We start from the raw sequence: 26928 nt of genomic DNA on the forward strand, positions 1-26928 counted from the left end.
TGAGATGGTTGGATGGCATCACTGACTCGATGGACGTGAATCTGAGTGAACTCCAGGAGTTGGTGATGGACAGGCAGGCCCGGCGTGCTGCGATTCATGGGGTCACAAAGAGTCGGACACGACTGAGTGACTGAACTGAACTGAAGGGGAGCAGGGAGGGATAAATTAGGAGCTTGGGATTAACACATTATACATACCCTACTTTATATAAAATAGCCAACCTATAGCACATATATAGTATGTATATATAGTATATATTCAATATATATATATAGTATATATTCAATATGGTGAATAGTCACTATCTGTGGTAATCTAGAAAAGAAATCTGAAAAAGAATACTATTTATACATGTATAAATTACTTTGCTGTACATTTGAAACTAACACAACATTGTAAATTAATTGTATTTCAACTTAAAAACTGGTTCAAAACTTTTTTTAATGATTTGGACATTTGTAGCAGAGATCACAGCAAATATTTTAGACACCCATCCAAAAAGCTGAAAACCCAAAAGGAATACAAATGTCACAGCTGTTAACACATATAGATACCCACAACAGAATTCAAGATGAAACAGAATTCAAGCCCAAAAGCTAGGGCTGTATGTCCTTTGAGGGACACACTTTGCCTCTCAACTGGACTGCAAAAAAAAAAAAAAAGAAACCTTCTTTGTTCAACTTACTGTCTGTCATCAGAAGAATTCTATCTTTAAATCAAACACATTGATAAGCTAAAACACACAGTTAAAATAGAGGGCAAGCTACTCCAGTATCCTTGCCTAGAAAATTCCATGGACAGAGGAGCCTGGTGGGCTATACTCCATGGGGTTACAAAGAGTCAGACATGACTGACTGAGCATGCAGACACACACACACACACTCTTAGGCTCAAACAGAGTGGTCGCAGAGTCAGACGTGACTGAGTGTGCACAAGTGCACACACACACACCACACTCTTAGGGTCAACCACAGAAAACTGCAAATATTGAACTCTTTCATCCCACAGAGATGGCAACTTCCCACAATTCAACCAAACCCACAGGTTAATCTGGCCAAAAGCACCGGCTGCAATACAAGGGCCACCGGAGACTTGAGAGGCTAAGATGCGGGAAAATACGTTTCTTTCAAGGGGAAAAAAAAAAAAAAATTCCTCAAAAGCTTCCCTCAAATCAGTGAGTTAATATGAGAATGCCTCTCTTTATGAAAAAGGAAGGGAAAGGTTGAGAAGGAGCTAGAATATACATTTTGTTTTTTAAAAATAGTGTAAAAGCAAGGGAGTCCTGTGCCGGCCACAGAAAGAAACCTGTCCTGTGGTCCCAGACTCCAGCTCTGAGCGTCACTGAAAGCATCTGAAAGACACTACTTCTACATCATTAACGTCCCCCAAGCTCCTTCTCCTGCATCTTCCTAAGTTGAGTTGTCTCCTTGTTGGTTCTGGAGCTGCCTGGAGGGATCCCTGATGGCCCCACCTGACGTGGAGATGCTAAGCCAACTGCAGCTCACACACTCCCCAGGCACTCTCAGAGAGGGGGCTGGCGGGCAAGATGTCTTTACCCGGCAGCTGCCTCAGCCAACAGCTGGTTCTGCCTGCGAAGCCAGGAATGCCACTTCTGCAGCTGCTGACAAGGGTGGGCGTTCCTGGGCTCCCAGGGGCCCGCGTGCGCAGCCAGCTTCCTTGCAGATCAAACTCTTAACTCAGTTAAAAGATGGAGGCTCCATCACTTCCCTTCCAAAAGCTGATCTGACCTGTTTCATCAAGCTGAAATCACTGAGTGCGAGCGGTCTGATTCCTAACAGTCAGTGGAGCTTCAGGCTGACATTTGGACTGTGAGACAGGAGAGTTGCTAGGGGGTCCCATGGTGAAGTTTCCAGCCCTCCACAGGCTTGAGGGAGATTCCTCTCCTCCACACAGAGGGCTCGTACAGGGTGTGGCGAGGTCCCAAAGCTGCCACATCCACATGCCATTCAAGGGACACAAAAGGACACCACTGGGGGCAAAGTGAAGGAGTGAAAAAAAGCAAAGAAAAGCAGCTGCGTAGAGCAGAAATTGTATGAAAAATAACCAAAAAAATATGCAAGGAAAAAAATCACTAACTCATCATCAAATTTCACAAAATTAGGCCCATAGTGACGCCCACTGTTGGATGGCATCACCAACTCAATGGAGATGAGTTTAGGTAAACTCTGGGAGTTGGTGATGGACAGGGAGGCCTGGCATGCTGCAGTCCATAGGGTCTCAGAGAGTCGGACTTGACTGAGCAACTGAACTGAACTGAGGCCCATAGCATTAATTCCAACAAGTCAAAGCGAAAGTCAAACCCGAAAAGGTTACAGATGGCGTTAAATGGGAGAAGTGATTATTAATAATCACAGGTGATGTTTCCTCTCTGGCCTGAGGAAGTCTGTCTGGGTGGGGTTGAGGCAGGTGGTACAACTTGAGAGTACCAGTCAGTCTAACAGCCATTTTGTCAATTAATAAAATGAGAAGAACAACATGTAAAACCAACTCTGTTTCGACATAGTGCAAATACGAGAAGGGCACAGAGGAGGGCATGGCAACCCACCCCAGTATTCTTGCCTGGAGAATTCCAGGGACAGAGGAGCCTGGCGGGCTACAGTCCATGGGGTCTCAAAGAGTCAGACACAACTGAGTGACTAACGCTTTCACGCTTTCACAAAGTAGGGCATTTACTTGTCGATTGGGATGACAAATTCCCCAGCCAGCAAAATATTCAAAAGACCCCACAGAGGGACAAGGCAGACAAAACAGCCAACAGGATGGTTGCGGACAGTTATAAAGTCTTGAAGTTGACCGGGGCAAGTTAAAGAACTTTCCCTTAAAATCTAATCAGGTAAACTGCTATCACTCTAAGCTATTTCAGAGCTTTCAAATTAGGCTCTTTTCAGGACATATCATAAAATAGTTGTCTCTCAAAGTGAAAAATCTAATCAAGATGTTATCAGTAAATTCTACACTGTTTCAAAAGGATGCTTCCTGGATTGCCCAGCATGCCTGGTGAATATTATGGAAAAGACACACATTTAGTGCCAGCTTCCATCCTATCCTCCTCACCAGAGTCAATCCTATAGCAAGATCTGCTCCCTATAGAACCTGGGACCCGTGGTGCTCTTTCCTACATCTCTGTTCAAGGCGTGCTGTGCCAACAGACAAGTCATCGCTCACTTCTGGAGCACGTGCTGACCTGCCCACGTGCTTCCTCCTCCGGAGGCCACAACTATGCATTTTTTCAACACAGCATGTTCGCATGTCGCTCACACATTTCTTTTTCCATCTGCAAATACTTCACGGCGAGTATAACATAAGTTATGAGTCAACTGGGAACGCTTTGGTCCTCTGTATTCCTGGGACCAACCTACAGTAGTTTAAGCTTTGGCCTGGGACGGAATTTTAGATTAATATAAAAGTTATCTCCCTGGGGGGCAAAAATATAGAACAGCTGAGCACATGTGCAAAATCTGAAGAGACGGAATGAAAGAAGAAAACAAGGCCCTTCAGGGCTCTTACCAAAAGAACATAGTATTATCTCCGACCTACCCCACGGCCCTGCCGCCCCATTTCAGGATTTTAGTTACTTGTGGCTCTGCTTGGTTTCCAACACAAAAACAGGATTTTGAAAACTACTCTTTAATCCACCTGAGCATTACTTCACTGCAGTCAGCACAATCCCAGGTCACACTTCAGGTGAAGTAACTGCTGGAATTAGGGGGTGCACACAAGCAAAACGGGCTTCCCTGGGGACTCAGAGGGTGAAGAATTTGCCTGCAACGCAGGAAACCCTGCGTTTGATCCCTGGGTCAGGAGGATCCCCTGGAGAAGAAAACAGCAACCCACTCCAGTATTCTTACCTGGAAAATCCCATGGACAGAGAAGCCTGGTGGGCTATACTCCATGGGGTCGCAAAGGGTCAGACAGGACCGAGTGATTCACTCACACACACACAAAGGGGCTCAGGCAGTAATGCAAGCCATGGGGGTGGCTGTCAATAAAACTGAAGCATCACTCAGTCACCCACCACTCACCTGCTATGCAGCCCAGGCTCTAACAGGCCACGAATCAGTACCAGTCCATGACCCAGAGGTTGGAAACCCTTGATGTAGGAGGAAAGAGCACGTCCCACTCCTCACTGGAGAAGCGAAGACCCTAAGGCAGTTCGCCGCAGTGTCTCATAAATCCACTCAAAATGTGGACCACGGACCAGCGGCACCCACACCACCAGGAAGCTGGTGAGAAATGCAGACTCTCAGCACTACCAGCCCCCGCTTCCCCCCCACCGCCCCCACCCCACCCCCGCCCCGGACCGCCAAGCAGAATCTGCATCAGAAACAAGACCCCCGGGTGATTCCTGTATGTAAGGTTTGGGAGGCACTGCTCTAAACCAAAGGGAGACTCAGCTAACAGTCTGAAAGCTGTTCATGGATTCTGAGAGGTCATATTTTGGTAGCATAAAACTTTTACTGAAATTGTTAATAAAGATACAGAAAATACCCATGAGATAGCTTTTACCTATTACCATTTGATCAAACACTGATATCTTTTTAATTTAAAATTTATTTAAATTTTGGCAGGGGATGGAATTCCAGATTGTGTTAAGAGGCTGAATGGAAGAAGAAAACAGGCCCTTCAGGGCTCTCACCAAAAACAATACAGCATTAACTCCTCTGTACCCCATGGCCCTGTGGTGCCATTTTAGGGACCCTATTTGTGAATTTTTATAATAGATGGATTTATTAATTTAGTTACACATTGCCTTTTAACCTCACAGAAACCTGACTTAGAAATAATCCGCTCTTCCACACACATTTCATGAAATAATTGTTCAGCCTCTTCTCATCCATGTAAGACATCAGTGTTTTTGTCATCACCAGAACCCCTTGCTGAATCACCTAACAGCTTTCTAGAATTCATCATCGTCACTTTGGTTAAAGATGTTGAAGGTACAGCACTTTAAAAAACCTGCATATGATTCTGTCCCTATAAAAATATGTCCCAACCACAAGGAGTCATTCTCCTGATACTAGCATGGCTGATGTCTTTCATCCGTCCTGTGGCTTATCCGTGATGTGATCCCTAACCACACTGCCTTTGCGTTGTTGTTTAGTCGCTAAGTCATATCTGACTCTTTTGAGACCCCATGGACTGTCAGGCTCCTCTGTCCATGGGTTCTCCAGGCAAGAGTACTGGAGTGGGTTGTCATGCTCTCCTCTGGGAGATTATCCCAACCCAGGGATTGAAACCTTGTCTCCTGCTTGGCAGACGGATTCTTAACTATTGAGCCACCAGGAAAGCAAACTGCTTTTAATTACCTTTAAAAGACTTGTTTACAACATGCCAACACTTAAAATTGTGAGGGTCTAATCCCAAGAATAACTGCTAAACATTCTCTACCATTCTTTCTCTTTTAGCCAGGTGTCCTTTGAGTTAATTGCTCAGCCATGTCCAATTCTTTTGTAATCCCATGGACTGGTCTGCCAGGCTCCTCTGTCCATGGGATTCTCCAGGCAAGAATACTGGAGTAGGTTGCCATTTCCTTCTCCACGGGGTCTTCCAAACCCAGCGATCGAACCTGGGTCCTCCTTCATTGCAGGCCGATTCTTTACTGTCTGAGCCATCAGAGAAGCCCTAAGCAACCTTTCAATTCAGTTGCGTCCGACTCTTTGCGACCCCATGAATCGCAGCACGCCAGCCCTCCCTGTCCATCACCAACTCCCACAGTTCACTCAAACTCATGAGCATCAAGTTGGTGATGCCATCCAGCCATCTCATCCTCTGTTGTCCCCTTCTCCTCCTGCCCCCAATCCCGCCCAGCATCAAAGTCTTTTCCAATGAGTCAACTCTTCGCATGAGGTGGCCAAAGTATTGAAGTTTCAGCCTCAGCATCAGTCCTTCCAATGAACACCCAGGATTGGTCTTCTTTAGGATGGACTGGTTGGATCTCCTTGCAGTCCAAGGGACTCTCAAGAGTCTTCTCCAACACCACAGTTCAAAAGCAGCAATTCTTCGGTGCTCAGCCTTCTTCACAGTCCAACTCTCACATCCATACATGACCACAGGAAAAACCATAGCCTTGACTAAACAGATCTTTGTTGGCAAAGTAATCTCTGCTTTTTAATATGCTATCTAGGTTGGTCATGACTTTCCTTCCAAGGAGTAAGCATCTTTTAATTTCATGGCTGCAGTCACCATCTGCAGTGATTTTGGAGCCCCCAAAAATAAAGTCTGACACTGTTTCCACTGTTTCCCCATCTAACTCCCCATGAAATGATGGGACCAGATGCCATGATCTTCATTTTGTGAATGTTGAGCTTTAAGCCAACTTTTTCACTCTCCTCTTTCACTTTCATCAAGAGGCTTTTTAGTTCCTCTTCACTTTTTGCCGTAAGGGTTACCTTTGAAAGCACTTAAAAACCAGCACTAAGTTAATACAAGGCTGAATAATGTCTTTTCTAAACGATACTTTATTTCTCAAAGTAAAGAGGGTACCTCACAAAAGCTCTTTGTAAAGGATTTGAGTGTCAAACTCTTTGTAATCACTTTTAAGTGTAACTTTCAGTGGCAGTAAGTACATTCACATCGTGACCAACACCATGGTTCATCTTCAGAACATTTTCGTTTTCTGAAACCAGAACTCCGGACCCATAAAATAACTCCCCATCCTCCCTTTCCCTCCGAAACACCAATATCTTAATAATAACATAACCAAATTGGTCTGAAATTGGCCGGTACTGTAAAAGTTACCACGTGTTTGACCAGGACAAGGCTGTGCTCTCCATCTCTGACCTGATTCCCTCAAGATTCTCTCTCTGTCCAGATAAACTGTGGGTGTGCTGGGCCTGGGCTCCAGGACCAGGTTCAATTCAGTTCAGTCGCTCAGTCATGTCCGACTCTTTGCGACCCCATGAATCGCAGCACGCCAGGCCTCCCTGTCCATCACCAACTCCCAGAGTTCACTCAGATTCACGTCCATCTAGTCAGTGAGGCCATCCAACCATCTCATCCTCTGTTGTCCCCTTCTCCTCCTGCCCCCAATCCCTCCCAGCATCAGAGTCTTTTCCAATGAGTCAGCTCTTCGCATGAGGTGGCCAAAGCACTGGAGTTTCAGCTTTAGCATCATTCCTTCCAAAGAAATCCCAGGGCCAATCTCCTTCAGAATGGACTGGTTGGATCTCCTTGCAGTCCAAGAGACTCTCAAGAGTCTTCTCCAACACCACAGTTCAAGAGCATCAATTCTTCGGCGCTCAGCCTTCTTCATAGTCCAACTCACATCCATACATGACCACAGGAAAAACCATAGCCTTGACTAGACGGACCTTAGTCGGCAAAGTAATGTCTCTGCTTTTCAATATGCTATCTAGGTCGGTCATAATCCTTGGTGGTTATGCCTGTTACGTTCTGCTGTGAAACTGTGCTGTCAGGGTAGGAAGAAGTAGGTCAGAAGAAAAAGAAACAGGAAGTCTTTCTGCCACTGCCAGCTCTCGAGCCACGTCGAATCCACGTGTTTCCAACCTGTCTCACTTTCCTCATATTTCAAACCATTTCCTACATGGATCACCAAGTTAATTACAGTTGTTATACTTGGGAATGACAGAGCAGACAACGTAAGACCAAGGGTTGATGACCGATTAAAGACTCCCAGGTTGGGAGTTGCTTTCATGTTTAAGTATATACTTTTCTGGTTTAGTTCTTTCTGAAACCCACGGTCCATAAATACAAGTCAAGGGGGAACAAAACTGCTGGCTTGACCATCCCTTTCGACGCTGAGGGCTACCCATCGACCAGCTGGCAAGAGTGTCACACAACACCAACTGCTGATCACATCATATAGGCGGTAAGCTTAGAGGCTGTTAGAAATGCTGTGCAAGAAGCCTCTGCTGAGCAAAGCGTAGTTCAATAGGAATCGAGAGCATCTTTGGAATATTGAGGATGCTATCTTAAATAAAACAAGCCAATAACAAAAAAGGACAAAAACTATATGATTGCACTCATATTAAGTATTGAAAAGAATCAAAATCATAGAGATAGAAAGCAGAAAGGTGGTTACCAAGGACTGCGGGAATTACACGTTTGTTGGATACACTGTCTCAGTACATTATCACAAGATGGAAAAGTTCGAGGGACCTACTGCCCAACAATGGGAATGCACTTTACAGCTCCTGAACGGTACACTTCAACATGGTTAAAATGGGAGTTTTAACATTATGTGCTTTGCATCACAATTTTTTAAGAGGAAAAAGGTGGGGCGGGGGGAAATAAAGTATCTTGGGGATTAAAAGTAAGTTGGAAAAAAAAGAATTCCACTAAGCTCTGTCAGGTCAGATACACTGCTTAAGTTATTTTCTCTTTTTACATCATCTTGAGAAGTATGTACAAGGACTGAAAGGAGCTGAATTCTCATCCGGGGAAAGGGAGAAGGCAAGACACAAAAATGCTGGCCAGGTCACTTGGTCCTTAGTTTATAGATCACATCACCCTACCTGAGAACTTGATGAGAAAGAGCCCAGACTGTGCAGCAGTGGCTGTAAGACAGGTGGTCTCTTCGGCCCCGTCTCCCTGCCCCCACCACCTCTACTCTGTATCTGCATATCACACCTGTATCGTCACCACCAGATAAATCCTGAAGAGCATTCAAGAAGCTCAGATGAAAAAGGAACTGAGAAACTGCCAAACAGCCCAGAAACATCACTGCTTATCAAGCCGAGAAATGAAGAGTGTACGACCAAGAGGCTCATCTCTGCTCAAGGTCTCGATAACCAAGGAGCCCATTAGCCGCACACTACAGAACACTGACCTTGAAGCGTCTGTTCTCAAAGCAACTCGCAAACAAAATTCAGAAACTATGAATTTTAAATACTGGCACACAACCTCCTTTCGTTTCTTTATGTCTTAAATTTTAACATGCCTCTGAAGGAGGGACCCACTTGTATAACATTAAAATTGGTTTCCTTTGGGATTAACAAACTACTATATATAAAATAAACAATAAGCACATACTGTATAGCACAAGGAAGTGTATTCAATACCTGCTAATAATCTATAAGGGAAAAGAATTTGAAATATATATATACGTATTTACATATAACTGAATCACTTTGCTGTATACCCGAAACTAACACAACATTGTAAATTAACTATATATGTGTCTGTGTGTGCACTCAGTCATTCAGTCATGTCTGATTCTTTATGACCCCATGGACGGTAGCCCACCAGGCTCCTCTATCCATGGGATTTCCCAGGCAAGAAAACCGGAACGAGTTCCCACTTCCTACTCCAGGAGATCTTCCCGACCCAGGGATCCAACTTGCATCTCTTGTGTCTCCTGCATGGGTAGGCCCATTCTTTACCACTGAACCACCTGGACTTCACTTTTTTTTAATTGTAAATTGGTTTCCTTATAAAATGGAGAAGCTAGGCTCCTTTTCAACTGTCCAAATACAATCAATGGGCCAGTCTGTAGATTCAAGAATTTGTTCTCAGTCATTTTCACTTGTTTTATACTGAAGAATGGGCACCCTGGAGCAGTGGTTCCTACAGACAGAGGAGCTTCTTCAGTTGCTTCACAAGGTGGATAAGGAGGCTCAGGAGACGTGGTTTGCTCCATCCTGTCTTTATAGGGACCAGGGCACCGCTACAGTTTCACTGGCAGACCAGTACTCCCAACACTAGACAAGTTTACAAACTTGAAGGGAAGGTCGCCATGAAACCAGTTGCCACCCTATGCTTCTGCTTTGTCCTGATCCCCAGGAAGGAAACCAGCTGAAAGCAGTGTTCTGTCCCGTCCTGGTTGGGACACTTTGCATTCCATTTGGGAGAACTTTTTACTGTATCTCTCACACACTCGAGGTGTGGATCACACATTCCTTTTAGGATTCTGTTTCATCACTGAGAAAAGATGCCTAGGGCATGAGGGGGTGGGCAGTGAACACACGTGTCCTTACTCAGGGGCCCCCGAGGAAGCGAACACGGCTGGTTCGAAGCTGCAGGCTCTCTGCTCACCTGACCATAGTCCGTCTGGAAGACCACAACGCCCTCTGCGCAGGAATTTACGGTACTGGGAAAATGCTGGCCATTTTCTCTCAGCCAGACCCGCGTTCCCTGTAAATAAAACAGACAAAATATAACCATGTGTTGGAACTGCACTTTGTGGCAAAACACCACCCATAAAATTACTATACTTAACTAAATTCCTTAAAAATCACTTTTTGAAAAGCAAATGTCTTTCTCAAATAAGCAAGGAATGACTCTTCAAAGAAAGCATCACCCACAGCCTTGCGTGTTAGTTGAGCAGCCGTGTCCGACTCTTTGTGAGCAGCCCTCCAGGCTCCTCCGTCCACGGGGTTTTCCAGGCAAGGATACTGGAGTGGGTTGCCATTTCCTTCTCCAGGGGATCTTCCCAACACGGACTGAACCCAGGTCTCCTGCGTTGCCAGTGGATTCTTTACCATCTGAGCCACCAGGGAAGCCCATATATACCCACAGGCTTACATATATACAGTGTGACTGAGAGCCCCACGAGACAGAGGAAGAAAAGGACAGAGAAAATTGCACTAAAATGCAACTGATTTCTGTGGATTATCTCATTTCATTCACACACACCCTTTGAGACAAACGTCATTATCATCCCATTGTACAGATGGAAGAGTGGAGATCCAGAGGTAGCTTGCCCAGCATCTCACATGAAGAAACTGCAAGTTTAATCAGGTCACCACACTGCTTTGCCCCAAGTTCAGAACTCTACAGGACGTCCAGGCTCCAACTTCCCAAATCCAAGCCCCATGCACTGGCCCACTTGGAGGGCACTGACTTCCTCCTTGTGTAAAATCCACTGACCTCTCCAAAAGAGGGATTCTGTTTTAGTAAGTATTACAACCCAGTCCCACTGGTATGAATTTTGGCAGGATTCCACCAGATAACAAATGCACTCCAAAGTTTGAAATTACAGCCCAAGAGATAGCAACTTCCATATCCTACTGTTTTAATCTAGGGCAAAATGTTTTGGCATCGATTTTATTTCTCTTTTTTTACTTCCCCACTGGATAAATGAAATGGCAATCAAAATCCTTAGCTTTCCAATGCTGAATTTCCTCTTTCTTTGATTTCCCAACATGAAAACCGTTTGTTTTCAAGGACAAGTGATAAAAATGTTTGCAGAAATTACTGGGTGTTCACTGATCATTCAAATTATAAACAGCTACCTTTATGGCAATCCTTTTACATGGTGATGGGAATGTAAATTTGTGCAGCCACTATGCAAACAGTATGAAGTTTCCTTAAAAAACTAAAGTGGAACTACCACATAATCCAGTAATTCCCCTCCTGAGTATATGTCCAGCAAAGAAAAAAACATTAGTTCCAAAAGATACATGCACCTCAGTGTTCACAGCAGCACCATTTACAACAGCCAAGACAGGAAAGCAACCCAAGTGCCCATCAGACAACTGGATAAAGATGTGATATATAGATACATGAAAATTACTTAGTCATAAACAATAATGAAATACTGCCATTTGCAGCAATGTGGATGGACCTAGATGAATTATGTTTAGTGAAATAAAGTCAGAGAAAGACAAATACTGTATGATATTACTTATATATGGAGTCTAAAAAAAATAATACAAACAAACATATATGCAAAATAGAAACAGACTCACAGGCATGGAAAACAGACTAATGGTTACCGAAGGGAAAAAGGAGGGAAGAGGGACATATTAGGGGTGTGGGATTAACAAACACAAATTACTATATAAAACAGGTAAGCAAAAAGGATATCCTCTACAGTATAGGGAATTATATCCATATCATGCATTATACCCATTAATCCACAATGGCATATAATCTGCAAAAATACTGAACTACTAAGCTGTACACCTGAAACTAACTCAATCATCTACATCAACTACACTTCAATTAAAAAATACTTAAAATTTCTCCAGTAGTCACGTATGGATGTGAGAGTCGGTCTGTAAAGAAAGCTGAGTGCCGAAGAATTGATGCAACTGTGGTGTTGGAGAAGACTCTGAAGAGTCCCTTGGACTGCAAGGAGATCCAACTAGTCCATCCTAAAGGAAATCAGTCCTGAATATGCACTGGAAGGACTGATGTTGAAGCTGAAACTCCAATACTTTGGCTACCTGATGCAAAGAGCTGACTCATTGGAAAAGACCCTGATGCTGGCAAAGATTGAGGGCAAGGAGGAGAAGGGGATGACAGAGGATGAGATGGTTGGATGGCATCACCGACTCAATGGACATGAGTTTGGGTAAACTCTGGGAGTTGGTGATGAACAGGGAGGCCTGGTATGCCACAGTCCATGAGGTCACAAAGAGTCGGACACGACTAAGCAACTAAACTGAACTAATTTTAAAAAAAGAATTACTTTTATGACTTAATGTATACCCAAAGTGCTGCAATCACTTTAGTATCTCGTATTATTTATACTCTGCTCTATTTCATCAACTCCAACAAAAATGAAACAGTGGAAACACACCAAAATTATCATTTGATACATTAATAGTACTTAAAGCTCCTTTTACTAGAATTTTCAACCTCATTTCATTGATCTGCTTATTAATTTGTTTTGAGATGTTAGATGAAATATTCAAATATATTGGTTATACATTTAACTTCTCATTAAGGGACTACTACTGATCTCAGCACAGAGATGGAAGGGGATAAACAATGTAGAAGTGAACTAAGTATACTCAGCACTTTATGCTACTTTAAATTATGTTATTACTAGCATAAACAGTAGCTTCCAGTAATGGGTGTCCATGAGGTGTCCCAGTCGTGTGCTAAGAGCCTCAATAACACTGATACTAACTTAACCTTTGGTAAGATAGGAATCCTTGCCCTGAAACTCAAGTTCAGAGCTTAAGTCCTTATCTAAAGTCACACAGCTAGTGACCAAACCAGGTCTCAAATCTTTCCAAATCTTTATTCCATGCTCTTTCCACACATCACTATTTCTCTCCTTAAAGTAATTCATGAATAAATAAAATGCACTAGTAGGTCAGAAAACAACTAAAACATACCAGCACACAAAGGTCACTTTAAGTGTCCAGTTATCACACACAACTCCTACTACAAGGGAAAATTTTAAGATATAAAAATCCAACTTACAAGTTACTCCTTCAGTGCCAAAGACAACTCTGTTTAAAATACACCAGCCAGGATCTAAAACACTTGTTGTTGCCACTGTGACCTGGGGTCCCCAGGAAGTCAACCCTGAGTTCGATGAAAGTATTTAGGGCCAGCAAGCTAGACCTCAGGGCTCTGGAAGGAGGGGGACCCAAAGATGGGGCCACCCATTCGTGAGGTTCTCCAAGCATTTCCACCAAGACGATCAAGGTGACTGGAGCCCCAGGTTGAAACACCACCAGCTCCTATTCCTCTTATGGGTTCTAGAGTTCCCCCAGCATCCCTGCTGCCACTCTATAAAAGGACCCCCCACAATGGGCCTCCCCTTTCTCTTTAGTGTGGGAATTCTAAGTTGTTAACTCCCAACTTCAACCTTCCTTCCACGGAGGGGTTGAAATTTTCCATAATGAAGATGGAAAAGAGCATCCAAAGTGAGTATGAGGGGTTTCTTTACAAATCCTGAAGACCACCTTATATAAAGGATACAGGTAACACCAACAGGGCCAAGTTCCCATCCCCGCACAAGTCAGTCGGGAAGCTCTGATTCCCACTTCAGCTTGAGATACTGGTAACATCCAAAAAGATGGATACAACTGCTGGGCAGTCCTGATTTCTTTATTAGCAAACAGCTGTTTTCCAAGAACAACATTTACTGCAGGCATCTCTAAGACTGCTCTTTCAAATACCATTTCACACCAAAACTGCAGTATTTGTAATGTTCTAGATAGAGACTTCCAAGTGTCTTAACTACTTTTTCAGCCTTTTTAAAATTCACAGGTCAAGATACAACACTGAAAGCTTTCAAATACCTACATGTAAAGAATCCACCTGCCAATGCAGGAGACTTGGCAGACTCTGGTTCAATCCCTGGGTCGGGAAGATCTCCTGGAGTAGGAAATGGCAACCCACTCCACTCTTCTTGCCTGGAAAATCCCATGGACAGAGGAGCCTGGTAGGCTACAGTCCATGGGATCACAGAGAGTCAGACACGACTGAGCACGCAAACACACACTCAAATGCAAACTTTCAAGGTCATAACACAAGAGCTTTTACTCATTAGGTAAAACCATAAAATAATCACAGTGGACCTCCATCCCAGAATCCTGAGTCCAAAGCTTTCTGTTTGCTATGACTACCACCTGCATTGCTTTGATCAAAAAAGATTTCATGTCTGTTTCCCATGCCTCAAAATTGTCTATTTATATGAATTAAGATTCTGTTATGAAACATTACTGAATTAATATAAATTGTCACCAGGATTAACATAAACCTCCCGACTCCCAGAGGCTACACAGTGTGCCGTTTCTTTCACTTGAGTTTTGCTGTGGCTCTTTCGAACCTTCTCATTTGAAAGTATTACCAAGCCCTTTGTTGACACAGTCCTGCCTACATGATCAAACACACAATTCAACTTCCTTAGTCCAAAGGTCTTTCTCAACAGGTGTGAAGATCTGCTGATAAACAAATCTTACAAAATCCAGCCCTGATTTCCAATCCAGAGCCCCCTGACCAGTTTTCCTAAACAGGATCTTCCCCAGATAGGAAGGGAAATGCATTCAAAACACCCACTTTGTTCTCTGAAAAAGTTTAAACAGGCAATTTTCATAGAATCAGACTTGCAAAGTAAAACTGGTGCAATGGATATTTTTTACATAGACTATTCTGGGTGGTTTCTCTCAGCCCTCAAACTTTCTGCTTCCATTCTATTCGAAAAGAACACATACACCCTGGTCCAGAAAAGAGGCCACCCACAGTCATTTGAAAACGAAGTCACAGACAGACATTTACCAGAACATCCAAGTTTGAGTGGAGAAGAAAAACGTGCCCAACCATATGCAAACCATTATATTCTGTCATTGTTAAACGGGCTGATAATTTAATGTACAACACAGGCATATGGAGAAAACTCCTAGCATATGGGGAAAATTCACAACTGGAGTAAAAATATGCCTTTAAAAGCAGGTGGAACAAGTTGTATCACAAAATAACACGTTTTATTAAAACTCTGGACGTTTTCATCTTAATCTGAGACAGGTATGTGTTAAATTCAACTTCTAAAAAACTTTTCTGCACACAGTCACCATTAAGAGTTTTACAAGATAAAGCACTTGCCCAGAAATTCCCATCTCTTTGAACTTGAGGGCAATCTTGTAAGATAAGGAGACAAGTAATACCATTCCTTTAAAAATTAGGTTCACAGAGATTCCATTTTTCCACTGCCAACGAATGACTTCCTGGCTGTACTAAAAGACTGACCATACCAAGTATTGGTGACAATGTGGAAAAACTGGCGGTGATATAAAATGGTATACCCACCTTGGAAAACAGTTTGGCAGTTTCTTAAAAATCAGAATATAATCTTGCCCTATGTCCCAACAATTCAACTCCCAGAGATCTACCTACTCAAAGTTTTTCAAAAGCCTTGTAAGGTAATATTCACAGCAGCATTATTCATAATAACTGAATTCTAGAAATCACTTGTCGACAAAAGAAAAATGCACACCCTAAAGTTGTAGGTTAGATTTTATCTGAGGACCTTATGGAGGATTACTGCTCGGGCGCCAGCCTCTCAGATGAGTTTCAAACAAGCAAGGGAGGAGCCAGGGCATACTGGAGGTTCTGCTGCGGGCGGGGGGAGGAAAAAATGTGGTCCAACACCAAGAGATTACTGCTAATCACAAAACTCAGCATCTCAAGTTAACAATTACAGTGTTTTTCTATGTATGGGAAGATGCAGGAGTCTGGGCTCATTGGATTTATTCCCCAGATATGCATCTTCACTATCTAGGGCCAGGATCCTATTTTTCTCCATTCTGAATCCCCTCAAGGTACACTGTTGAGGGTGGCTACAGTGGCTGATGGTGGGAACCCTCTTTTTTTTTTTTTTAAATGGGAAAGGCAGGCAGTATTTTTTTTTTTTTTTTTTGGTCCACACATTCAAATGTCCATCAACTGGTACAGAAATAAAATGTGATAAATCTATATAATGAAAGGCTCAACAATAAAAAAAAAATCACATACTCACCAAAAAGGATGAAATTCAAAAATATTATGCTAAGTAAAAGAAGTTACACATAAATAAGTATATATCATAGAATTCCATATATACGAAATTTCTGTAAGAGGCAAATTCATAGACGCAGAAACTAGATGAATAGATGCCCAAGGCTAGGTGTCAGGACAGGGAGACATACTAACTGCATGTGGAAGAAGGAACCTGGGTGGGGAGGCACGACTGTCTAAACGCAACAACTGTCTAAATGCCCTCAACTCCATCCAACTGTAAATCTACAATGGGTGGATTTTCCTGTATGTAATTATACGTGGTCACTTTAAACCATTTAAAAAATTTAAATCCTAGCCTATATACTTCTTAGTGGTACATGAATATTCTTAACGATTCCATAATGGGAAAAGCCCAGTCATGTCTCTATAATGGAGCAATGGTGATGCCAAGAAACACACACATAGGAATAATGATTATGTGTGCGTGCGTGCACACTTAGTCGCTTCAGTCGTGTCCGACTCTTTGCGAGCCCACGGACCATGGCCTGCCAAGCTCCTCTGTCCATGGGATTCTTCTCCAGCTGTGTTAAAACTCTGAAGACTGATCTGTGTTGGGTTCATTAAGTCCCCGCTCTCTATTAACATAGACTAGGAGGGGCTCAGAGACACAAGGCTACCAGGAGCCATGTCCAAGCTCATCTCCAGATAAGACTGTTAGAGAAACATGTTGTTGTTTTTCAGTCACTAAGTTGTGTCCGACTCTTTTGTGACCCCATGGACTGTAGCCCATCAGGCTCCTCTGTCTATGGGATTTCCCAGGCAAGAATATTGGAGTAGGGTGCCACTGCCTTCTCCAGGGGATCTTCCTGACCCAGGGCTCCAACCCGAATCTCCTGTATTGGCAGATGGATTCTTTACCACTGAGCCACCAGGGAAGCCTGTGGTAGAGAGTATCTCTGTTGCAATTATCGGCCTCCCTCTCTCGAAGATAATCATAAATCCCCAGCCAGCTGTGTGTGACCTGCATTAACTCCTTGGGCAAGCAGTTGTACCTGGCACCTTCCTGCTAACATGGAAATACAACATAGCTTTGCAGAGTCTAAAATACTTACCTTCTGGCCCTTCTGCATAAAAAGTTGACTGACTCCCATTTAAGAAGCTAAACAACTAAAACATACCAGCACACAATCATAGATTCCAACCTGTTGCTGCCCCATTAAATTTTTTTTTTCTCTTTTTAACTACTACATTTCTCTTCTGACTCCAAGAATGATTTTCATCCCTGAACTTTGAAAAAAATTAAGTTTAAAAATAAGGTAGGAAAACAACCCTAAAAAGGGATAATGATGATGGACTTTAAATACCATACTGTGTGGCATGTTCTAATTACAGATTCACAGAGAAAAGGACATTCTTTAGTCAAACACACAACTCAGCCTCAGACCCACAACAGGGCACCGCACCTATTTTTCTCCCGTAACTGCCTACTCGGCCCATGTTGAGTGCCACGGTTCAAGAGTCCTAACAACCTACACGATAAAGTCAGTTTGTTTCTGGAATGTGATCTGCCTTTAAAAAAAAAAAAAGAAAAGAAAGAAAGTCTAATAACACTGTAATGGATAAATTAATATGGCTATTTTAAAAAAATGTATCTTGAGGAAAGCACTCTATCTTGAGATAGAGGAAATTAACCAACAACGTTTCCCTGCCTACCTATCTACCTATCCACCTACTTAGCTGCACTGGGTCTTAGCTGCAGCATGCAGGATCTTTGATCTTCTAGCTGGGGCATGCAGGATTTTTAGTTACAGCATGTGGGATCTAGTTCTCTAATGAGGGATCAAACCCAGTCCCCCTACATTGGGAGTGTGGAGTCTTAGCCACTAGACCAGGAAAGTACCTAATATGGCTATTTAAATCTGCAGTATTTTCAACAGCCAAAAGAAAGTTCTTCTTTTTAGCCTGCAATGACTTAGCTAAGAAGTAACCTGGATTTGAAGATGCCTAATATAACAAGTGGGCTGGTGGCTCAGTGGAGTATTCAATCCTTGGGTCAGGAAGAGCCCCTGGAGAAGAAAATGGCAACCCACTCCAGTATTCTTGCCTGGGAAATGCCATGGACAGAGAAGCCTGGCAGGCTACACCACAGGGTCACAGGAGTCAGGCACAACTTAGCGACTAAACACCAACAAATGTGGCAGGCTGGGACACAGGAGATCCTTGTTGAAGATACTGAATTCCAGAAAGGAGATGTGGGTAATATATCATAGTACAAGAATTCAAACAGCATTTTTAAAGCTGAGATATAATTGACATGCAACACGTTAGTTCCAGGTGTACAGCATAATGATTTGACATTAGTATCTACAGAGAAGTGATCAAGACAATAAATCTAGTTAATATCCATTACCACACATGCTTTTTTTCTTATGAGAACATTTAAGATGTACTCTCTTAGCAACTTTCAAATAACCATACGGTATTATCAAGCATTGCCACCATGCTGTCCATTAGATCCACAGGGCTTATTTTACGACCGGAAGTCTGTAGCATTTGAAGCTGTTCGTTCAATTCCTCCACCCCTCCCTCTGGCAATCACTCATCTGTTTTCTGTACGAGTTCAGGGGGGTGGTTCTGATGGGGAGGGTCCACATATAAGTGAGATCTCTCCTCGTTTATAGTTATCTTTGTTGTTGAAGTAGGAATACCTTTTCATCAACTGAACAGATCTTTTTTTTCCTAATCCTTATTACTCAAATCCGTCTCAAAGGACACACGCCGTTTATAACAAAGTTCTAACACAGGGTCCTCCACCTCATCGGTACTTACATTTTGGGTGAGGGTATTATTTGTCGTGGGGGAGGGGACTGTCCTAGTTGAGAACCACTGGTCTAGAGTGAACAGAAAGTTCAGAGTCACAGCCAAAGGAAAAGAGCTTTCAAACCCCATTAACCGAAAGCAGACTCCACTGTCTCAATTCTAGGAATTTCCACAACCTCCTGAAGTCGGATCAGCCCAGACATGACCTACCTGGGGCAGATCTAATTTCCGGTGACCTTGGCTGGGTTCTTACAGAAGGAAGGGGTTGGGTGCAGGGAGGGAGTGCTGCAGAATGTGATTCAAAACATCTGACGGACAGAAGGAGCGAGGTCTCCGAGGCAGCCAGCTGGACGGCAGTACTGGGGGCCTCTCTCCTTTTCCTCTTTTCTGTCCACTCGGCCGTTTTGGGGTTATTTTAACAGGTATTTTTCATGTTTCCTGGAGAAGGGAATGGCAGCCCACTCCAGTATTCTTGCCTGGAGAATCCCATGGAGAGAGGAGCCTGGCGGGCTTCAGTCCATGCGGTCACAAAGAGTCAGACAGGATTGTGTGACTAACATACTTTCATGTTTAGAACTAACAACGTTTTTATGCGGACAATTGGAACCCGCACAGACAAAAGCCCGCTCAAAACCTGTGCTCTTCCATCTCGGGGGAGATTTCAACCCCAAGTGTTTGCAAACCTCAGTGCAAAACTTGTGAGGAGGTCTGGAAACGGTGAAGGTGAGAACGAAGTACAGCGTCATCACGTGTCCAAAATGAGTATGAAAAATGCAGTGTGAACAAGAGTGGCGGGGACAAAAGGGGCCCTGCTAGCCGAGGATGGACCAGGAGATTCAGAAATGAAAGGAAAAGGGGCAACCCAAGACGTCTCCCCTGCAGAGACAGCTGCACCTCGGGAGGGGACCCGGGAAAAGCAAAGCAGCTTCGCGGCCACTGACCCCAGCGTCCCGGCTGCCATGGGTGATCTGCAGGTCCACCCGCCACGGAGCAGGCAGAGCAGAGCAGAGCACGGGGCCACCAGGGTGAGTGGTCCCCGGACTCACTTCCTGCACATGACCGCACGGCTTCAGACCTAAGGCTGGCACCCTCTTCGGCACCACTGCATCAGAGTCCGAAAAGCAGACGGTTTCAGGCTCAGTTCTCAAAGGATGCAGAATTCAGCTAGTGCAGGGCCAGCACCAACCGCTGAGGACAGAAAAGGAATGTGCTGTGAGCATATCGCCCGGGGTGTCAGAAATACACGTGCCCAGTGTATCCCATGTCACTGGGGCTGTGGAGCAGCAGTGGTATTTGCTTTCTATAATAAGCAACGCCAAGGACAACTGTTCTACACCCCTCAGAGCTGAGGCCACCATTAAATTCCAGGGAAAAATGTGTGGCTGACACTTGTTCAGGACTCACAGACATAACCCGTCCCCTACAACCACTCCCAAAGGCTACGTGACAAGCACTGCGTAACTCCCCAGACTGGCCTATAGAAGCCCTTGAAGGCACTGCTCTTTTAATGAGGAATGTATTCCGGCTATCTGTAGCTGAAATGTGTTTGCAGCTATCAGCTATGTCATCGTTGTCATCATAAACATCATTTCTTGGAAATATGAGCCTCAGTATCATTTACAGCACTATTCCAACAGCAAGATATGTCATGGCCCGAACACCTAACCATAAACACACCTAAACACAGTACGGCTGTAAAATGAGGCTGCCTACATTCAGTACTATAAAGTTCACCATCTGTCCCATGCCTAGCCACAGTTCCCCGTAAGAAGGGCCACGTGGCATCCATGTTATTTCCCGCTGTCCACCCATAAGGTCAAACTGTCACCACCGTGAGCCACTGCCTTCATGGGGACAATGACATGTAAAGTACATGAGCAGTAGGAGGCGGAAAGGAAAAGGAAAAGGAAAAAAATGGTGAAATAAACTAATCTTTGCTCACTGTTCCTCAGGTAAAGATACAAAGACTCATTGGTGTCCCCCACCCGTAATCAAAACCAAAGCAAACTATGCTAAATGGCAAGACATCTGACTTATGAAATTCTAAGTCTTTCGCTGTTGTTCAGTCACTATGCTGTGTCCAACTCTTTGTGACCCCATGGACTGCAGCACACCATGCTTCCTTGTCCTTCCCCATCTCCCGGAGCTTGCTCAAATTCATGTCCGTTGAGTCAGCGATGCCATCCAACCATCTCATCCTCTGTCGTACCCTTCTCCCCCTGCCTTCAATCTTTCCCAGCATCATCTTTTCCAGTGAGGTGACTCTTCACATCTGGTGGCCAAAGGATAGAAGCTTCCACTTCAGCATCAGTCTTTCCAATGAATACTCAGGGTTGTTTCTTTAATGAGTTTATTCCCAATTCCGGGCTTCCAACTTGCCAACTGATTCCATCCTGGTTTTATATTTTGATTTTCCCTACCTTCTTCTCAACTCCTCCTAACAACTTTTCAGTTACTCTACTGAACTACAGTGACTAGAAGTAATCCCAGAAAGCGGAACATTGAAAGAAATGAATCATCTCCAAGTTGCTGAGACAATCACAGTGTAGGAATGTGACAATCCAAGGACCAAAAAACAAATTATTCTGTCTAGTAGCTAACCAATCATCACACAGCTAACACATGTGTCTAAAAGAAAACAGAAGATGAACCCAAACAATCAGCCAACACATTTAAAATTCATTCAATCTGTAAGTCACTTCACCCATAAATCCATCTATCCATCAATCCAGCCACCTTTCCACAAGTCCATCTTTCCTACCAGCATCTTTTGAGACCCCTCATATGTACCAGGCACTCTGAAAGACTCACCAGTCTGTAAATACCCTACATACAAACAAGTTCGGTTCCGAGAGCATGTTTGCAAGTCCAATTTGTTCATCCAACAAAGTTAGCCCGAGTACTCAACTACAATTAGACATAGTACTGTAATAGGTTTATAATACTTTTTATGCAAATAATACACACAAAAAAGTGTCTTACCAAAAATGAAACATTTAATCTTACCGTATAGTACCTTGATAAGTACGATAGTACAACAGCTGCAATATGGGGGCTGGCATTGAGTGAAGAGGCAAGAAGAGTCACTGACTAGAGGAAGGAGAAGAGGTGGGAGATGGTAGAGCTAAAGGATCGTCAGCAACAGAAGACAGAGGACCAGCTGCAATTGTCCTGATGCTGCCTGAACAACGTCATGACAACACGATGGAACAACATCAGACAACTCATGCCTCATGCTGATGGAACGCGTGTTCACATCTCGGAAAAGTTTGCAACTTGAAGGTTTGTGCATAGGGGACTTACTGTATATAAAGTCATTCCCGCTCTAAAACACTTATAATATATTGGAGGTAAAACTATGCCTATTCTAATACCCTCTACCTACAGTTTTTCTTCTGAAGCAAGGAATTATGTAACAGGAGGAGCCGAAGAACAAGACAAGAAAGAGAAGTAGGTAGCTGGGAGAAGGCCAAGCAGACTTTATACAATGAGCACAACTGTTCTAAGAACTCTTAAAAAATAGTGGGAAATCCTCTCTCAGGGACACAAAACAACTGGCTTCAGAACTGCATTCCATTCTTCCTTTTAGTGGAAACAGTAGGAGATACAGAACAGGAGGGGCAATAAAAGGCCATCACAAGATGTTTCACTCCTCATGGAACATAACACCAGGTGTCCTTTACCTCTCAATTCCTGAAGGTTTGTCCTCTCCTATTCTTGACAAGAATAATTAAAAAAAAAAAAAAAAAAAACTGGTTAAGATAATCTTGATGAAATCCTGGCTGTGTTCTGGCTACCATCTGTTTTTAGAAAAAATACACAAACGTACTTGAAACAGGAGTTTGTCATTACTTCATAAAAACGAATGACCCAAGAACACAGTAGGAAGTAAATAAACTTAAAACAGCTATTTCTCATTTCAGCTGCGTGCATACTCATTAATTCCTTTGCAGAATTTTATTGAAGTTCAAGAACATTTAATCTTTTTCATAAAATCCCACTTCCTGAATTAAGAGTTGCTTAAGAGATCTTCTAGCACCATCAAAGAGACAGACAGCATGTTGGTGAGAACATGAAAAAAGTAGAACACGCAAACCGTGCTGGCGAGAATGTAAAATAGTGCAGCTGCCATGGGAAACAGTCTAGCTGATCCTCAGAAGGTTAAACATAGTTACTATACGACCTGGGGATTTCACTCCCAGCTATATATCCACGGGAAATGAAAACATATGGCCACACAAAAACCTGTATATAAATGTTCCCAGCAGCATTATTCCCAAGAGCCCAAATAGGGAAACAAACAGACTGAAGGACAGATTCTTTCAAAATGTACTCAGAAAAGGGAGTATTATTCAGTAATTCAAAAAGGATGAAGAACTGATACATACTACAACATGGATGAGAACATTGAAAACATTACTCTAAGTCAAAGCTCTGGTTTATCCAGTAGTCATGTATCGATGTGAGAGCTAGACCATAAAGTAAGCTGAGCGCCAAAGAATTGATGCTTTTGAACTGTGGTGTTGGGGAAGACTCTTGAGAGTCCCTTGGACTGCAAGAGGATCCAACCAGTCCATCCCAAAGGAGATCAGTCCTGAACATTCATTGGAAGGACTGATGCTAAAGCTGAAGCTCCAATACTTTGGCCACCGGATATGAAGAACTGACTCATTGGAAAAGACCCTGATGCTGGAAAAGATTGAAGGCAGGGAGGAGAAGGGGACAACAGAGGATGAGATGGCTGGATGGCATCACCGACTCAGTGGACATGAGTTTGAATAAGCTCTGGAAATTGGTGATGGACAGGGAGGCCTGGCGTGCTGCAGTCCATGGCGTCACAAAGAGTCGGACACGATTAGGCAACTGAACTGAAGTCAAAGCACCCAGCCTCCAAGGACCACACATTGTTTGATTCCATGTACATGAAATATCCAGAAGGAAAAGCCAGAGAGACAGAAAGTAGATTGCTGGCTGCGGAGGGCAGGTGTAGACAGTGACTGGAAACAGGGGGTGACTGCTAAGAGGCATGGGGTTCTCTTTTTGAGTGATGAGAATATTTTAGAGTTAGAAACTGGCGATGGCTACACAACTATGAGTATATATTAGTAAGAAACTGCTTGCCATGCAGGAGACAAGGGTTTGACCCCTGGGTCGGGAAGATCCCCTGGAGAAGGGAATGGCTGCCCACTCCAGTATTCTTGCCTGGAGAAGCCCATGGACAGAGGAGCCTTGCAGGCTATGGTCCACAGGGTTGCAAAGAGCTGGACACAACTGAGCGACTGGCATGCAAATATTCATTCTAGTACTATATTTAGTGAATATACTAAAAACCACCGAACTGAATACTCAAAAAGGCTCACCACTTTATGTGAATTGTCTCACATATAACGAGAGAAGAAGGGGAGAGAGACAAATGGCTGCAAGAAAAACAGGCTTGTACCCTCATTCACTCCCTGGATCCAGTTATTCCAAAAGCCATCTTCATCTCTGGCTTCACTCACAGCATAGGCCAAGAAAGTCCTCTTTCCAGTTTACACTGGTTTGGACTGAGTCACCATCATTTACAGGCAAGGGAGTATCAGCTATTACTTTTGCAGCAGACAAAGGTCATGACTTTCAGAAACCATCTACAGAGCAATGCACTCAGTCCTGTCAACAACCACAAGTTGATATGTTTTCCCTAGATCACCAAAACAAGAGTTATTTCAGTGCTTTGACTATGTGACATGTGTTATACTAGAACTTTTATCAGCGGTATGATAGGAGGTAGGCTTCCCTAGTAGCTCCATTGGTAAAGAACTGGCCTGCCATGCAGGAGACCCAGGTTCGATCCTCAGGTTGGGAAGATCCCCTGGAGAAGGAAATGGCAACCCACTCCAGTATTCTTGCCTGCAGAATCGCATGGAAAGCAGAGCCTGGCAGGCTACAGTCCATGGGGTCACAAGAATTGGACATGACGTAGCAACTAAACCACCACCACGATAGGAGGCAAAAATGGGTTTGTTTCACCAGCCAGTGAATTCCCAGCATCTGGAACAAGTGACAGATAAGTGTTCATTCACTCAACCCCAAATCCTAGCTCAGCACCTGCTCACACATCAGGGAACAGACACCTGCAGGAATGGTGCTGCTCACAGAGAGACAGAGGGCCACTCAAGACGTCAGGAAGCGGCCGTAGAGACCGCACGGAACACTCCCCTGGAAGGTGTGGACTCGAATCCAGCCCTACTACAGGCAGCTCAGAACCGCTGTTGAGCACTTGAGACTACTCCACACTAAGCAAGGAGTCATTCAATTTGTCTGCTGTACGAGAAGATCACACGAGATGGCTTGCCAAAGTGCTCCAAAGCCACAGGACCCCTGACACAACGTGGCAGCGTCTATATTTGGGGTCTTGCTGCCAGCACCTCCTATGTCACACCCAGGATGGCTTTCAGCACTCGTACGGCTTTCATTTCGCTTTCCTCTAAACACCGTGCTACAGAACCTAAGAACACACAGGCCTCGTTTAGCTAACCACGGGAACTAACCTCTCCTCTCAACCACCAAAACTACAGCTTCGGCTGTATTCCAGCCACCAGGCGCTTAAAAATAACTTACAGACATGCTACACCCATCAGGAAGGTGACGGGGGGTACTGGGGAGGATGAAACAGTTTAAATGAACTAAGTGCCTGTGTGTGTTCCCCTTGAGATCTACCAAGATTTTACCTAAATGATTTCTCTCCTGTGACAAAACTCAGTCCATCCATTCCGGGGTTCCAGAGAGATCTAGGTAGAGAATGACATTTTCTTTAAGAGGCAGCCTATGTGCCAGCCCCATGGCAACGCCAGGTTATGTCTGCATCACTACTCAGGCTGAGATCTGAGATTCTTCTCCAAGGATGCCGACCTCTGTGTCCGAGGATGAGTACAAGACATGGAGGAGGGCATACAGGCATCGGGCGTAGGAGAGGCCAGAGAGGCTGCAGAATGCACTGGGTTTTGTGGTGGTGGTTCTGCCATTTAAGTCAAGCTTTTCTTTTTCAATAGTTTTGGATTATAATTTATAGAGAAGTTGCAAAGCTAATACTGACACTTTACATTCATCACAGTGTAGGAGCCAACACAGGTGCGTGACCGTGAACGCAATCCAACAGTCCTGTGGATTTCACACTAGTGTTTCCCTAATGTCCTTCCATCCCAGGATCCCATCCAACACACTCTACCTACTTGTCACGCCTCCTTAGGGCTTCTCTGCTCTGTGACACAGTGTTTAAAGGCCTGGACAGTTGTGAAGAGTACAGGTCAGGTGTTCTGTAGAATGGTCCCTCCCAAAATCCAACCAACCAAGCTCGAGGAACCACTGAAGTCTCCCCAGTTACCCATAAAATGAGGCCAAATTACATTGTTTCCCAATGCAACAGATTTTTTTTACAACTATGCTTGTTAAAAAATACACAGAAAAACCTAGCCGCCCAGTCTTTGAGATATTAACTTTTAATTCCACCTCAGTCCATAAGACTCAATCACTCACAGCTTGGAAATTCTCAGGCTCTTGTTGAGTAGAACAGATGGGTAGGCTGAAGCAGGGGCTAGGGGCTGTAGTAAGACCCCACTGGGGTGGACAAGAATAAGCCAACCCCAGGGACAAGGGGGTGGGGTGAAGTCTGGGGCCTGCAGACAAGTAGGCCCCAGGGCCCATGGGGGCAGGTAACACAAAGGCCTGGGTCCTGACATTCAGGGAAGTTCTTCTGGGCTCCTCGGCAGCCTCTCCCCCACCTCTGAATGCCAGGCCCCACCTAGACCAAAGTGGTCTCCCCTTTCCATTCCTAGGGTACCTGCTCAGTCCTGCAAGAGTCGCTTTTCCAGCCATAGACCTGAGGAAATTTCCTAGGAGGGGAGTCTTCCCTCCCACGACACCCAACTCCATCCTTCCCAAACCACTCCAGCCACAGCTGAAGCCAAG

The 26928-nt window shown here is 44.1% G+C and overlaps 1 protein-coding gene across 1 annotated transcript in view; it reads right to left on the reverse strand.

Annotated features, from left to right (window-relative positions):
- MYO10 (myosin X) overlaps positions 1–26928 on the reverse strand; it is a 256528-nt gene that overhangs the window by 192723 nt on the left and 36877 nt on the right. Inside the window, exon 2 of the mRNA XM_040262479.1 lies at positions 10015–10113. Within this exon, the coding sequence (XP_040118413.1) occupies positions 10015–10113 (99 nt within the window). The remainder of the gene's footprint in view (positions 1–10014; positions 10114–26928) is intronic.

The sequence above is a fragment of the Oryx dammah genome, unplaced genomic scaffold (assembly GCF_014754425.2).
Source record: "Oryx dammah isolate SB20612 unplaced genomic scaffold, SCBI_Odam_1.1 HiC_scaffold_20, whole genome shotgun sequence".
Taxonomy (NCBI): Eukaryota; Metazoa; Chordata; class Mammalia; order Artiodactyla; family Bovidae; genus Oryx; species Oryx dammah.